Source organism: Panthera pardus, unplaced genomic scaffold (genome assembly GCF_024362965.1).
Source record: "Panthera pardus isolate Hobbes unplaced genomic scaffold, ASM2436296v1 HiC_scaffold_11, whole genome shotgun sequence".
NCBI lineage: Eukaryota > Metazoa > Chordata > Mammalia > Carnivora > Felidae > Panthera > Panthera pardus.
Window position 1 is genome coordinate 30832731 of NW_026526666.1, and position 13741 is coordinate 30846471.

Genomic DNA, 13741 nt, shown 5'->3' on the forward strand with positions numbered 1-13741 from the left:
TGTGCCTTAAAAGGTATACGCTCTTTGCCTGAAATGTGGTCAACCCTAAGGCCTGAGTAGTTCAACTAGTGTTAAGCTTTACACAGTATCAACAGTAAAATATAAAAATAATCTAAACTCTAGTGCATTAAAATAAGCAAAGGTATAGTATTCATGGCTTTAATACAATGCTCCTAGCTTAGAGCACAAGTGTTTTTGGTCTAAGTAGTATCTGCCAATAAATAACCTCGATATGGACTTAAAGAACATTTTATTATTACAATTTGCTCCTACAACTTACTCTAAAATTAAAATTAAAAGAATAACTACCTTAAATGTTTCTCAGAAAACTGAATGTTGCTAGACTGGTTCAGTTAAACCCATTCCAGTCAAAGACTGCTTTGCTGCTTTACAGAACACCCCACATCAGAAAAGACACTTTTAAAAATCATAAAGAAAAAGGTTCACAGATAATATTTCCAATAACATTTTTATATCATTTGTTCAGAACATTCTGACTGATGAGGAGTTAAAAGGAAGTAAAAAAAAAAAAAAAAAGTTCACTACTAAAGACAGAAAAGCTTACTCTATTATAGTGAAATGAAAATAGCTACTTGAAGTTTTCCTAAAATAATGTCTGCCAGTAATCCTGAGGTAATTTTTATAACCATTAATTAACACCTCTAAACATTTAAAGTGATTATTCAATACCAAATAGTGAAATTCAAGCATCATAACATGCCTAAGGAATACTTAAATTAAAATATCCAGAATCTTATAGTCATCTAATCATTTGGCCAAGTGATTAAGCAATTTACCTGCTACCCCCACCACCACCACTGTGATTGTCCATGCCATATGACTGGTTTAGGTAGGAGTCCATGGATCTTTGACCCCCATAGGATCCATGGCCATAGTCACGGTCCATCCCTATAAAGAGTTTAAAAAGAAAAAAATTAAATGATGCTCACCTTTACTGGCACTCAAAAGAAGAATTTTTAGATAAATATCCTTGAATGTCAGACCTCCATAAGATCCGGGGCCATAATCACGATCCATTCCTAAAACAGAGTCAGTAACAAAAGGTCAGTAAGATATACCACCCTCTTCAGGAATCTTTGCATAAAACACAAGATATTCGTATCAATGATGTGAGATAATAAGTCATCATTAACATTTAAGCTAAACTCACAGTAGACGTGGAAGGAAAAAACCTCACAAATGATAATCTACTGAATAATCAGATTTGCTAATAAAACCTATTTTTCAAAAAAACATTGTCAACTAAGAAAGTTCTATATTAGAATTATTTTTAATTTAATCAACATCTATTTGACTAGGGTGCTACTTTAAGGTTCTATATTAGCTTATTACATAGTATATAATAATAATTCCTACTCTCAAAAAAAATCATTTATTAATGTCAAGAAGAAAAACTTTGTTGTAAGTATACTTTTTTGCATCTAGCTGCTCTCAAAAGATCTAAAAACTCAGAAGCAGCCACATTTTCAATTAGCCTAATTTAAATTTGTTCATATACTAACCAAAATAGACATTTTTAAAAAGTAAAAATCATGGAGTAGGGGACCAACCTGTGGTATTACACCTATAAATAACAACTCAACAAATATTTAAATCCTCAAATACTCTGAATAGGGAATGAATGTGAACTCTAGCAATACAAAACACACACAAAACAAATTCTAATACATTAAGGGTATTAAGTATGTCTTATTACACTGCAATTCCATCTATATCCCAACCTCTGATGTAAAAAATACAACGAAAGAGGTAATAAAATAAATTTACTATGATTATAAAAATGATATTTTTAAATCATTTAGAATGTGTCCTATAAAGTCCTTTAAAATCCTTTATTGTCACCCTCCTCAAATTTTATACACTAATAAATACAACAATATACAAAGAGCAAATACCTTAATTTATATTTTTTAAAACACTAAATTTTAATTACAACCACTTAAATATTTCTGGTCCTAATAATAATGACAACAGCAACAACTTCACAAAAATATCACTCAGAATCTTGCGACCTTAAAGCTGGAAGCAACCTAAATGATAAAATTCAATCTTCTTGCTTTATAGATTAGGGAACTACAGTCCAAAGAGATGACATTATTTTCTCAAAGTCCAATATGTATCCACCCTTCTAGCTTTATGCTGTTGCTTCTATGTGAAACACTCTCAGCTAACACCCCAAATATCTGCTTCTTAAAATATTCTCACTTTTAAGGGTGCCTGGGTGGCTCAGTCAGTTAAGTGACCGACTTCGGCTCATGTTATGATCTCACGGTTTGTGGGTTCGAGCCCATTGTCGAGCTCTGTGCTGAACACTTGCTCTGAGCCTGGGACCTGCTTCAGATTCTGTGTCTCCTTCTCTCTCTGCCCCTCCCCCGCTTGTGCTCTGTCTCACTCTGTCTCTCAAAAATAAATAAATATAATAAAAAACAATTTTTTTTTAAATCTTCTCATCTTTTAAAAGTCCATTTCAAATACTAACCCTTTTAAGATCAAATTTAATGATACCATCTCAGTTGATTATCATCTCTTTCTTCTAAATACCTAAAAGTCTATAGCTCTTATATGGAGCTTAGGATACTCTGCCTTATGTTCTGCTATTTGTGGCCTCATCCTAAATGTACACTCATCTTGTGGGCAGGGTCTGATTTCTACTAATTTTGTATATACCCCAGAACCATTGTTCTCAAAGAATAGTCTCTTCACCACTGCGAGTTGCTAGGACCTTTTCAGGGATCCACAAGATCAAACTATTTTCATAAATAACACTGCAACATTATTTGCCTTTTTCACAGTGCTGACATTTGCACTGAAGACGCAAAAGCACTGGTGGGTAAAAGTGCAGGTCCCACACCACAAATCAAGGCAATGGCACCAAAGGATATTAGCAGTCATTGTAGTCCTTAATACTGCACACTTGCAGTAAAAAAATAATAAAAAGGGCCATCTCTACTTAAAAATGTCCTTGATGAAACAGTTAAGAATTATCAATTTTATTAAACCATGACTTTTGAGTACAATTTCTTTCTGGTAGTGTCTGTAGCACAAAAAGCAATTTTGCTGCATACCAAAGTATCACGGTTTTTGCCAGGAAAAGCCATTGTGCAAGTGCTTGGTTGTGAAATGAAATTAGCCACTTTTACAAAGAATACTATTTTTACTAGACAGACAGACTGAGCATTTGGCATTTTCTCAAAAATGAACAAAGTAAAACTGTCACTTAAAGGAAAACAACTAACAGCATTTGCTGCCAATGATAAAACTTGAGCTTTTCAGTGAAATTTAGAATTACATAAAACTTGTAAGTACCAATAAGCATAACAGAACACAAAAAGTTTATTAATACATTTTTTATACTAAGACTTCAAATGGGGCGCATTATTCACATTTATAGCTCATCTAAATTCCAACTGTCCACATTCAAGTGTGCAGTCACATGCAGCTAATGGCTACCATATTAGACAACACAATTCTAGATTAATAAAATAGTCATTTATCTTTTTTTTTTTTTTTTTGAGAGAGAGAGAGAGAGCACAAGTGGGGGAGAAGGGTATTGGGGTGGGGGGAGAATGTTAAGTGGGCTCCACACTCAGCACAGAGCCCGATGTCAATTATCTGTCTTTAGAGTTGGTAATTTATTCTTATATTATCTCAGAGGACAATTTTGAAATTAAAATAAAAATTTCAAAATAAAAAGCCTTCCTCTAAGCCTCATATTAAAAAATAATCTTAGAGCTAAGTTCAGTTAGATAAACAAAGCAAAAAGTTTCATATTGTTATTTCTGCGAGTTTCAATTTTGAGCTCGCAGAGGCTGCCTTCAGATACTAAATCTTTTAGTTTTTTATTCTGTGTTTTTATTTCACTATGGAGTCATAAATTACTACTATTGAACACCCACCTTATGCCAGGCACTGTAGAGTACACAAAAATTAAGAAAACTACATAGCAATGATTTTGGCTTATTATTCATAGTATAGTACTATTCAGTTAATTAAAAAGGAAAAAAGGAAAAGTCTTTATACTGTATATAATCAGTATGATTATAGGGATATAGATTCTATAAGATGACTGCTTCTATATAAACAACATTCTTCCAGGTTACCAAATGAACTTAGAAATCACTTTAAAAATAAAACTGGAACAGGGCGCCTGGGTGGTTCAGTCGGTTAAGCCTCCGACTTCAGCTCAGGTCATGATCTCGCGGTCCATGAATTCGAGCCCCGCGTCAGGCTCTGTGCTGCCGGCTCAAAGCCTGGAGTCTGCTTCAGATTCTATGTCTCCCTCTCTCTCTGCACCTCCCCCGCTCACACTCTGTCTCTCTCTCTCTCTCTCAAAAATAAACATCAAAATATTTTTTAAATAAATGAATAAAACTAGAAGAATATAGCATATCTTTATTATTATTATAAAATGAAAGTAATTCACTCAAAAACCGACCTCATGTTTTAAATCAAATCTATTCTATTGCTTTGATCACTCTATAAGTTCAACAAATGTTAAAACTCAGTTACAATTAAATCATAAGGAAGGAGCTGAGGAGTAACAGGAAAAAACAACCGACTTATCAAAATAATTAACAAGCTGTGTCACACCAACTCTTGAAATAGGACCTCTGTTCACCACCTCCATACTACTAGCATTTTGATACAGGCCACCAGCATCTCAAATCTACATTACTACAACAGCCTCCTAACTAGTTTTCTGCTTTCACTTTTGCTTCCTTTCTGTTTATTCTGAAGAAAACAGCCAGAATAAATCTGTTAAAATGTGAATTTAAATCATGTTCAGGGTACTTGGCTGGCTCAGTTGGAAGAGCATGCCAACTTTTGATCTCGGGGTCATGAGTTCAAGCCCCACACTGGCTGTGGAGATTACTTAAATAAATAAACTTAAATAAAGTTCAATGCTCAGTAACTTCCAATGGCTTCCCATTTTGCCTGAAGTAAAAGCCAAACCCTTAAATAATCCGTAAGGCCCTATACCAGTGGCTTTGAACCAAGGACAATTTTGCCTTCCAGAGGACATTTGACAATCTCTGAAAGCACTTTTGGTTTTCACAACCAAATGGCAGGTGCTGCTCACATCTAGTGCACAGAGGCCAAAGATGCTGCTGAACAGTCTACAATGCACAAGACATCCCCCCACAAAGAATTATCTAGTCCAAAATGTCAACACTTGTAGGGCACCTGGGTGGCTCACTTGGTTCAGTGTCCGACTCTTGATTTTGGCTCAGGTCATGATCTCACGGTTTGTGGGATTGAGCCCCACATCAGGCTCTGTGCTGACAGCGTGGAGCCTGCTTGGGATTCTCTCCCTCTTTCTCTGCCCCTTTCCCAGCTCATGCTCGCTCACTCGCTTGCTCTCAAAATAAATAAATAAACATTAAAAAAGAAGTCAACTGCTATATCTGACAAATACTGCCCTGTATGATTTACCTATCACTTCTTAACTTCATCATCTACCATTCCTCCCGTTATCGCTCTACTCTAGGTATACTAGACCCTCAGCTGTTCCTAGAACACAGTATGCACACACCCATTTTTGCACCTGCTGCTCCCTCTGCCTGGAATGCTCTTTCTCTGTATCCGCACTGCTCAATCCCTCCACTCTTTCAGGTCTTCATTTTCTATTGTCTCTTAGATATAAACAAGTTATCTTTGATTTTCAATGCCTTTGGCTACACCTCACCACTCTAACTCTGTCTTAAGACTGCTCAGCAAAAATCATCAGCTCTAGTCAAAACATTCTTCTTAAGTCTCTCTGAAGCACAATGTACTCAGCTGTACCTTTATTCCTGCTTTCCTCTATCTGGAATGCTCTCCTTTTTTTCTCTGCTGTTTATATAAAAAGAGTTATTGTGAGGCAGGAAGGAAACATGGAATCATTGAAAATACAACTTCCTTCCAGGAAACGGTGTGGAGGAAATTTGGAACTTGACATATTTTCCAGTACCTTCTACTTCATTTCAGTCGCTGGAAAAGACAATGCTAACAATGAATTGTATTGTTGGCTTCATTTGGCTTCGTATTTGCTAAAGCCTACAGCATTCTCCCTTTAGATAGCCATGGCTTGCATCCGCACCTTCTCAAATCTGTGCTCAAAGGTCACCTTAGCAAGTCCTTCCCCAACACACACACACACCACCACCACCACTGCCAACATCCTCTGTGGCCTTTTTCTTCTAAGCAATTGTTACCATCTAATATACAATATGTGTTACTTCTTTATCTTGCTTATTCTCCAATTCATCCCACTAGATTGTACTCCCTACAAGGGCAAGAATATTTTCCATTTTGCTCATTGCTATATTGCCAGTTCCTAGAATAGTATCTAATACACAGCAGTCACTCAAGAAATATTTGTTAAATGAATAAAGTCAAATTACATCTCTGAAATTAAGTTCCTCATGTATGAAGTGTAGATAACCTAGACCTCAAAGTGTTGTCAAATAATGATCTTTAACCAGCAATGCATTCCAAAATCATTCACAGCACTTTTTCATCACATGCACAACCAGGGATCCCTTATTTAAAACTAAGATTCAAGAGGACTAGAGTATGACCTAAACAAACACACTTTGGAAAAGCTCCCCAGGGGAATCTAACAATCACCCTCAGATGAAAACCACTGTTGGAACTAAAATTAAGAGAAAAAATAAAATTCACAACATTGGTAAAACATTAATCCAAAAGGATATATGCACCCCATGTTCGCTGCAGCTTTATTTATAATAGGAGAGGTATGAAAACAACTTAAGTGTCCACTAAAGGATGAATGGATAAAAAAGATGGGGTTCACATATACGAGGAACAGGACTCAGCCATAAAAAGGAATGAAATCTTGCCATTTGCAACAACATGGATGGACCCTGAGGGCATTATGCTAAGTGAAATAAGTTACAAAGCAAGACAAATACTGTTATGTGGAATCTAAACAAAACAAAACAAAACAAAAAAGCCAAGCTCATAGATACAGAGAACAGGTTAGTGGTTTCTAGAGGGGAGAGTGCAGGTGGGCAAAGGGAATCAAAAGGTACAAAAGTCCAGTTATAAAAAAATAAGTCATGAGGAGAAAAAATAAGTCACAGGATATAATGTATAGCATGATGACTTAACTGTTAAGAGATTAAATCTTAAAAGTTCTCATTATAAGAAAAAAAATTAATTATATATGGTGATGGATGGTAACTAGAATTATTGCAGTAATCATTTTCCCAGTGAAATCATTTCCTACAGTGAATCATCATGCTGTACCCCTGAAATTAATGTAATGTTGTATGTCAATTATACTTCAATAAAAAATAAAGTGCATCTCTTAAGCAAAAAGTCACCACTGTGATAGAAATTGCTAAAGTTCTTTTTGCATCACTATACATTAAGAAAATAAACTTCCGGCCTGGTATGACTCTACATGTCAAAGTCCTACATTTAGACATTGAATCCAAATCTCTGGTAAACACTACTAGAAATTGAAGCCTTTTATCATTCCAAATGTCTCTCTTTGGTGAACGTATTAGTCCTACTCACTCCAGTTTAAAATCTTGGACTCGTTTTTATTCATCCTTCTCAATTTTCTACTCATTACTAGTCAGTCAGCCTGGAGGTTCTGTTAATTTTCTCTAGAAACATCTTACTATTTTCAAAATTACTAGTCTTCTCCCAAGTTCAGGATCTTTAAATCCTAACACCTAAATTTATTAAATGGCTTTTTAGCTTATTTTCCAGTTTTTTCTTTTCTTTTCCTTTTTTAAGATTTTATTTTTAAGAAATCTCTACATCCAGCATGGGGCTTGAACTTACAACCCCAAGAGCAAGAGTCACATACTCTTCCAACTGAGCCAGCCAGGCACTCCTCTAAGTTTCCAGTTTTCAATCTACCTAAATGTGGATACAAATTAAAGTTCCTCTGGTAGTTTTATTATGACATTCTCCTGTTCAAAACTGTGTTCTTCAAGGGCAACTAGCTGGATCAGTTAGTAGAGCATGCAACTCTTGATCTTGGGGTTGTAAGTTTGAGCCCCAGGTTGGGTGTAGTGATTACTCAAAAATACATTAAGAAAACAACAACAACAGCAACAACAACAACCAGAGGCATGTGGATAGCTCAGTCAGTGAAGCATCCAACTCTTGATTTCAGCTCAGGTCACAATCTCAGTTTGTGAGATCAAGCCCTGCATCCAGCTCTGGGCTGACAATTCAGAGCCTGCTTGGGATTCTGTCTCTCCCTCTCTCTCTGCCCTTCTCCTGCTCATGCTCTCTCTCTCAAAATAAATAAACTTAAAAAAAAAAAAAAGGTATTCTTCAGCACTCAATATATACTACTTCCTACACATAGCCCACATCAAATACAAAGTTTCTCTAAATTCTTAAAGATGATACACAGAAATTAATTGGACAGCAATTATTCTCATAAAAGGGCACATGGTTTTATTTAGTACACCTGCTTCAGTTTTATTTTGTGAATATATTATATTCTGTACACAGCTGAATTTTCCTTTTCTCTGGCAATCAGTATGTGTACTTCCACTCTATGGGGGTCCTTTTTTACCTCACTGAATTCTTCCACGTTCTTTTTTGTGTTATCATCCTGTCTGGCAGAACTTTAATAACTATCAAAATAACATTCAACTGTACTCTGCCTACCTCTTATGATTTTATCTAGCTCTGTAGTCACAACTCTAACGTCATGCTTAAGTCAATGAACAATCAGGCTTAGGGACTCCTGGGTGGCTCAGTCGGTTGGGTGTCCAACTTCAGCTCAGGTCAAGATATCACAGTTCATGGGTTTGAGTCCCACAATGGGCTCTGTGCTGACAGCTCGGAGCCTGGAGCCTGCTTCATATTCTGTGTCTCCCTCTCTCTCTGCCCCTCCCCTGCTCATGCTCTGTCTCCCTCTCTCAAAAAGTAAACATTAAAAAAATATTTAAAAAAATAAAATAAACAATCAGGCTTCTTCATGTGCTCCTCTAGACAGCTCTTTATATACAAACACATTTAGACACTAAAGCAAATGACCTCAAAAACAAGGTCAAAATGTATTACAATAGAAGCGATATAAAACCAAGACAATAATCCACTTAATCTACATTATTCAATACCAAAGCTTCTCAGTCAGCAAAAAGAACTCGACCAGTTTCTTGTAACTCATCACTCAGAATGTAGTCAAGGCCTTTTGGAATAAAGTAAAGGAATCATAATTCTAACAAAAGAGTCAAACTATACGGAATAGCCCTGACTTTTTCTGATTCCCAAATTCCTTAATTCAAAAACTATACATAGTGTGACACATTAACACTGAGCAGTGATACATTAAGAGACAAAACAATGACTGAAACAAGGTAGAACTGGCTTTTTACATTGTTACTTTATGTGCATGTAGAGAAAAACTGAAATGCATTCCTTTAACATTATTTAAGAGCAAACAAAAGAGGATACTCACCATTAAAGCCCTGATAAGTATTTCTGCAAGCAGAGTGTGTATAATCTATGAAGACACATTTAACAGAAAGAAATTAGTGCAATATTAGCGAAAGTCTGAAATTACATACTCATCTATTCAAATCAAACACAATTTCTTAAAATGTCATTAACTCTATTATCTACAAAAATGGAGTGTAAATAATTACAAACATTTAATATGGAAAAACATGTATCTCTCTTCATTATCTCCCCAAGAGGCAAATCATCCAAATTACTAAAATGTAAAAATTCGCTTTAACACCTGATATACAATAATTGCCAAAAAAGGGAATCCAGTACTGATTTATACAGGGAAACAAAAGGAAGGCAGATAGATTAAATTATGTATCAAATATTGCAAAAAGGGCCATGTGAGAATTGATTGTATGTAATATGTAATTGTTTCAAAGTTAAATATATTTCTTTTACCTACTCGCTCTCTAAAGTTTTCAAGATCTTATTTGAGAATGCATATACACAAACATATATGTTTGCCTTCACTGTATCTCTCCAGGATGTGACATCACCAAAAACCATATTGGCAATTTCCGTTAAAACGGATTTGGCAATTGTTAAGTCCTTTAATTAATTTTACTAATAAATACTAAAAGAAAGAAAGCTGATACAGTGATCCCTTGAATGCAACAGAATCCAGCTACGCTGCATAGGATTAGATTCAGATGTATTGTTAGTCAAATTCCACTCCCAAATATAGCAGTAAAGGAGAAAAGGAAGCAAGAGAGAGGAGGAGTGTTTACTCACTGACACTGTTTATAATTTTATTACTAACGCTGGAGTTGTAGGCACATGGTGACAATAAAAAGTAAGCAAACTAAGTTTTATTGTTTTTCAACTCTCTACAGAAAATGGATTCCCTTGGGGGGGGGCGGGGGGGGGAACCACTCCCATTGTTCCCTCCCCCCACCTGGGTAGCTTCTGCTGTACCCTGAGTGTTGGTACTATCATCAAACTTTGGTATGAAAACATAGCAATATATTTTTAACTTTCATTCCCAGCTTCGCTACTTCAAATAAACATAGTTTTAAGGTATCTGTATCCAAATGAGTCAAAGTCCAACCAAAACAAACAAAAACACCGGAGTGTGCTACTCTTAACAGCTGGACTTCCTATTTCAAACTAATTGAAAAGGCTCCACCAAAGGGTTATCCCAGGGGCGCCTGGGGGGCTTAGCTGGTTAAGAGCCCTACTCTTGATTTCGGCTCAGGTCACGATGTCAGGCTTCGTGAGATCAAGCCCCACATCTGGCGCTGCACCGACAGCTTGGGATTTTCTCTCTCTCTCTCTCAAAATAAACAAATAAACTTTTTTAAACATGGGTTCTTTCAGCCCCCTTTCATATACTTAGATTTGGCAGCTTCAATTCTTTCTGGCATGAAATCAAATCAAAGATCAAAAGATCGTCTAGTCAGACTCATGCTGAGATCACAGTACATTCAATGTTTAATGTAATTGTTTCGGTTGGGTGAGGGGCTTACAACTAGTTAGCGAGCCGGTTTTAATTAGACACGTCTGGTTACTCAGGATTAAGACCACTTTAATCACTGAAACCCTTTTCCACGTCTCCCTAACGCTGTCGTTAACCGACTCATTTTATCTTGACACCAATTCCTATAAAAAAGTTGGGCAAGATTTGAAGACAAGGTGAAAACCAAATTAATTTTACTCTGGGAGCCTGTGAAAATGGTTTAAAGAACTAGCGTGAGAGACAGCTGAAAGGTATTGCTGGAATACGGTTTCTTTAAACGTTAAGTCCAACGCAGGCGGCTGGGCACAGAGCTGAATTTGAAGGGCATGTGATGCCGTGCCAGAATTCTAACTTAAGTCCCATCCATACACAATCCAGAGGAAAAAATGCTTAGGTTCACGCAGCTATTTGAAATTAGGGATTAACGACCAGGTAATTTTGGTGGATAAACAGCCCAGTTTGCTAACCAGTAATATAGCTCAGGTTTCCATTCGGCACAGAGATCTACCTATACTTGTCACTTACAGACGCCCTTTAAACTCGTCTTCAAACTAAGACGAGAAACATCACCGTGAACAAGCCTCTGGAAATTGTATCTGTTAAGAAGCAACCTGGTTGGGGATTTACTACACGGACGAGCTGGGTCGCCGCCCTGTGAGGCGAACGCGAAGCGAGGCCGGGGAGGCCCCACCCGCCCCTCTGCCCGAGACCGGGGAGTTGGGAGGCGTCGGGGCAATTTCCACGCACCGGGGCCGGGGCGAGTCCGGAGCGCGAGTCCGGGGCCCGAGACCGGAGGCCGTGGCGCTCTGGGCGCGCCCTTCCCCTCACCGAGGCCGGCACGGAACTCCCAGGTCCCCGGCGGCAGCGGGCGCCGGGCGGGCGCGACAAGGCGCGCGGGTTCCCACACAGGCCGATTCCGGGCACTGGGCCCGCGGCGGGCGGGCGGCCTCCGGGCCCGCAGAACAAAGCCCACACGGCCATCTTGAGACCGTAAACAGACCCCCGGGGCGGCCACCCCGCCTCCCGCCCTCCGTGGCGACCAGCCAGAGGCGCCGCTTACCGTCTTCGAAGTCCATGGCGGAGGCTCGGGGCTCACAGCCTCGGCGACGCTGGGCTGAGCTGTGGCAGGCGGCGAGCGCCCGCGACCCGCGGTTCCACACCACCCGTCCTCGCGACCGACAGCGGCGCTACCGGCCCGGGAGCCGCAGGCCACAGCGAGGCTGAGGGGCGGGGCCGGCCGGCGCTGCCAGCCGCCGCAGCGCGGCCTGCGATTGGCTGGCGTGGGCTGGTGGGCGGGCCCTCGAGTGGGGGCGGGAAGGAGGCCCGCTGTCGCGCTCCGGAGTGCTGACCCTCTGGGAGCGGCTGAGGAGGAAGGAAGGTAGAAAGAGGAGCGTCGAAGACTGACTAGGGTCACGGGAAAGCGAACTGGGTGTTCGGGAAATTCTGGCTGCGGCCCGCCATGTTTGATCCTGGCAAGAGCGAAAGGATCTAGTTGGAATACCTCCCTCCTGCCCAAACTAATAAACCACGTGCCGACCTTTTGCTTTTTATTGGCTGGGGATGACTGTACCGAAAATGTTAACGTGTTTTTGGACTTTTTGCTGTGGAGACGCTGAAGTCCCAGACGATTTTTACTCTGTGAGCAGAGAACAGATTGCAAAATAGGAAATAATTATGGAAATGATCCAAAACAAGCTATTACCAATTTCTGAATTTTAAGGTCCAAAATGAAAGTGCTGTAAAAGTTCAAAACCAGGGATGATTTGTGGCAGAAGTCCTCCAGAACCTGACGAATGACCACAAATATCCACACACCTTGGCGTTGTATTATCACTACTTTGGAAGTAGTGTTGGGGAAGTGGCCAAAATTATTCACCCCACAGGTCAATATGGAAAAAGACAACTATTCATTCTGACCCTGGAGCAGCTTGAACTCCAGGTTTATTTTTTTTTTTCTTTTAGTAGAGGAAATAGTGTCAACAACGAGTTGATTGCAGGATAGGAAACCATGAATCAAAACCATTTGCTCTTCTTTGAGATCCAACCAGTTTCTGGAACCAGTTCCAAGAAGGCAGCTTGTGGAAATAGGGCTGGGGGAAAAACTCACAGATATACTATGTATATTACCATAGCCCCAAACCTGGACAGGGCATTGTTTCTTCCTCATCACTTTCCTTCTCCACCCTGATTGATTCACCCATTCTCCACCCTTGTTTTCTTTTTTTCCCCCATCCTATACATGTTTCCTAGTCACCTGAGCTGAACATGTTGAAAACTGAACTCATAATTTCCCTCCTCAAACCTGCTCATCCTCCTTTATTCTTTCATCTCTGTTAGTGGTGTCGTGAGCAACCACCCACTAATCCTAGCCGGAAGCCTGCCCGATTCATCTAGTCAAGGCACAGCTCTCTCCCATTGTCTCACGCCAGTTCATACTGAAGTCTTTCATCTGCTTATTACCTCTTAAAGTTTCTTAAACTTGTTCCCTTCTCTCCATTCCCACCGCACTACCTGCAGTACCTAACTACTCTCATTCTCTCTCTCCCAAACTGTTGCTGTATCTTCCTAAATAATTTCTCTGCCCTTTGGCCTTGATTTCTCAGGCTTCTCAGGGCTGCGGTGTTCTAAACACTAATCCAAACATCTCATCATGCGTCTCTATCATGGATTAGATCAAGGCAAAGCTACGTAACCTAGAGCACGTGCGTCCGGATCTGGCCACTGCCTGACCTGCCATCTTCCTACATTTCTCCCTCCTCCTCTCTCCTACACTCTCTC

General features: G+C 39.3%; 1 protein-coding gene across 4 annotated transcripts in view; it reads right to left on the reverse strand.

Annotated features, from left to right (window-relative positions):
* The window catches only part of ZNF326 (zinc finger protein 326), a 34887-nt gene extending 22721 nt beyond the window's left edge, over positions 1-12166 (reverse strand). For 2 of the 4 annotated variants that reach the window (XM_053892745.1, XM_019414105.2), the window contains exons 1-4: positions 12024-12166; positions 9458-9502; positions 1005-1040; positions 798-909 (exon numbers count right to left, since the gene is read on the reverse strand). In XM_053892745.1, coding sequence (XP_053748720.1) covers positions 798-909; positions 1005-1040; positions 9458-9502; positions 12024-12039 — 209 coding nt within the window. In that variant the 5' untranslated portion in view covers positions 12040-12166. Of the gene's footprint in view, positions 1-797; positions 910-950; positions 1041-9457; positions 9503-12023 lie in introns of those variants that run through there. The other 2 variants (XM_053892747.1, XM_053892749.1) reach the window with 2 other exon arrangements.
* Positions 12167-13741: the final 1575 nt, after the last annotated feature.